Genomic DNA, 3,133 nt, shown 5'->3' on the forward strand with positions numbered 1-3,133 from the left:
ACCCGGACGATACTATGTTTCAATGAAATATGCTCCAAGGCATAAAATAATGACCTGTGTAAAGGTCCTTATTTTCCTTGATAAACATGCAATCTATGATTTACTTCAAAACTTTATTCGTCTAATATTTTTTTTTATTGCCGATTTGGAAATTTATTTTTTAAAGTTTAATCGATTATAGGTGTAAAAGAAACCGTCATTGTAGTCCCGCATTTTAATTTTAGAAACAAATAACGTGACGTTTTGTTGATTTATCGCTACAATAAAGAAACATTATTATATATGTCAGATGCATTTTAATGTAGACTTTCATAAAATAAATCCAGATTTAACATATTCCTGTGTAAGATTTTGAAAATCTTATTGAGTCAAACTGCATAGGTTGATTGCTTTTTGGTTGCTTGCTTAACGTCCAGTGGCAAAGATTTCATGCATGTTCAGAACGTTACACACTGAATGGGAAATCATACTGGCCTACATGTATTTATATTCGTCTTTGTGTCAGTTCTTAACTTTTTAAAATTTATGTATACCTTTTACTCTATCAAATGATCAACTAATAAGATAATCTTATATTCTATGAATATTTTAAACGTAACACACGAAAGGATCGGGTGCGGAGGGTATATAATTATATCATAATTATCTTTTAAGAAACTGTATTGCTATTCAAAAAACAATTTTAATTCGATTGAAGTAAAATTGTTAAAAAAATAACCACTATTCCGCGATAGAAATAACATGCCCCTTTTCCATAAGCTAAGTGGTACAATACATAACTTACAATGTGTCTTGTATTTGTCATGCACCGTTATCGGATGGTAACAATATAATTGTGTCTTACTTCATGCAGTTACAGTAATATTTTTTATTGTGTATGGATAAAAGATTTATATCTAAATTATTTAGTGAGTTTTATTTCACAATTTAAATGAGCCGCAGGGGCGTATCAAAAGCTGAACGCATTAGAAAGTTTTTGAATATGTACTTATAGAAAAAGCTAAAATACGCAAAATGAATCAAACTAATATGCAGTTTGGATTTACTGAAGGGCTCTCCCCAAATATGGCCTCACTTATTATATCTGAAGTGTGCTCTGAAATTTCAGGAAAGAATAAATCACTTTTTATCTCGACTCTTGATAGCCAAAAAGCATTCGATGTTGTTAACCATCAAATATTATTGGACAAAATGTATTTTCTTGGCATGGATATTCAGTTCTGGGACATAATCGAAGATCTATATGAGGATATAACATCTACTGTGAAATGGCAAAGAGATCAAAGCTTTAGCTTTCTGATTGAACAGGGCGTAAGACAAGGAGGAGTATTGTCAACTCATCTCTATAAACAATATATTAATGAACTACTATGCAATCTAGAAAAACATGGAATTGGTATATCGATTGGGAACACCTATGCAGGATGCCCTACATGTGCTGACGATATCGTCTTACTCTCATATGATCATACAGAAATGCAAGAAATGTTGGACACCGTGTATACATATGCTGGAGACCATAAATTTCAAATACATCCTGTAAAGAGTAATACCATTATCAAGAATATTACTAAGCAAAAATCAGAGAACTTCCATAATAATTTAGACAGTCTTAAACTTGGACAAAATGATATAGATATCAATTCTGACACCACAGACCTTAGTCTGAAGAGAACTACTTCTGATGACAGTAAAATTAATGTTGACGAAAGAATAACATTGGCTAGGAGAACTTTATACTCATTGATTAAAAGTGGAGTCCATGGAACAAATGGACTAAATCCTAGAACCTCCGTCAAAATTTACCAAATATATGTCATCCCAAGATTATTGTATGGACTTGAAACTATACACATTCAAAACAAGGACATGGTCTCACACTGCAGCCTCCATCTAAGCACACTAAAACACCTCCAATCCTTGCCAAATAGACCAGCTACCTCAGCAGTATATCTCTTAGTTGGCGCTATTCCAATTGCCGCAGAAATCCACAAAAGACAGTTAAGTCTCTTACATTCGATTGCTATGAGTGATAACATATCTATCAAAGAAATAGCTCGTAGACAACATATAAGTGGAAAACCAACTAGCTTCTTTGTTAAAATACAAGACGTACTCACTATGTACCAACTGACTTCATTCAGTGAAATAATGAACGGCCATTTCAATAAACTAGATTGGAAAAAATTGTCAGAACATCAATCAATTCATATTGGACTTCTAAATTAAGAGAGGACTGCAATTTAAAAACAACTTTGAATAAACTCGCATTTGACATTATGGAAATAGGAAAAACACATAATATATGGGATACCATTACTAACTCTGTTAAACAAGTTAAACAGGCAGTAACAAAAGCTCGAATGGTAACAGGAACATATACTCTACAGATCCATAAAGTGAAATTCAATCAGTCTGAGCTGGATCCAACTTGCCCTATATGCAGATTGGAAGATGAGACTCTTCTCCATGTACTTACTAGATGTTTGGCATTTATTGATATAAGAAAATCACAATTTCAAATACTGAAGAACCTTATTATATCTAAAGTTGGTCAGGAAAAATGGAAAAGTCAGTTTACTAATAGACAAATAATATGCCAACTAATTATTGACTGTCAGTGCCTCGTTCAGCAAAACTTATTGCCAAATGACAAGAAATTTCTTCGAACAATTGAAGTAATCTCTAGAGACTATTGCTATGCTGTGCATGTTAGAAGGCTTAATGCTTATAGTCTATTGTGAGTTTGTCGATCGCTGTGTGATATAAAAACAAGATAAATTCTATGATTTTACAGATAATATGTTTTTTTAAATTTTAACTATTTTAAATGGACATTTGAATACGTTATTACCTGTGTACAGAATTTTAAACTTTTGCACTTGTGGATGTAAATACACTATTCTACTGGTGGAGGATTATTCGACTACCGTATATTTTAGTGAATTTAACAATATAATTATATTGGATTTATTTCCAAGTGCTCCAATATTGGAGGGATTTACGTAAGAAGAAGAAGAAGAAGAAGTAGCCAGCTAGATGATAACAATGGCACGTGTTTCAGCATTTATTGGGTAGCACACAAATCCAGGGTGCTGGCATAAGGCAGCTTAACTGCCTAAGAATCATGAAC

At 32.6% G+C, this 3,133-nt stretch overlaps 1 protein-coding gene across 1 annotated transcript; it reads left to right on the top strand.

Moving 5' to 3' along the window:
- Positions 1-1,014: 1,014 nt before the first annotated feature.
- Positions 1,015-2,229, top strand: LOC134714391 (uncharacterized). Its single transcript, XM_063575633.1, has one exon. It carries the CDS (start codon positions 1,015-1,017, stop codon positions 2,227-2,229), a length of 1,215 nt encoding a protein of 404 aa, XP_063431703.1.
- The last annotated feature ends 904 nt before the right edge of the window (positions 2,230-3,133 follow it).

The sequence above is a fragment of the Mytilus trossulus genome, chromosome 4 (assembly GCF_036588685.1).
Source record: "Mytilus trossulus isolate FHL-02 chromosome 4, PNRI_Mtr1.1.1.hap1, whole genome shotgun sequence".
NCBI lineage: Eukaryota > Metazoa > Mollusca > Bivalvia > Mytilida > Mytilidae > Mytilus > Mytilus trossulus.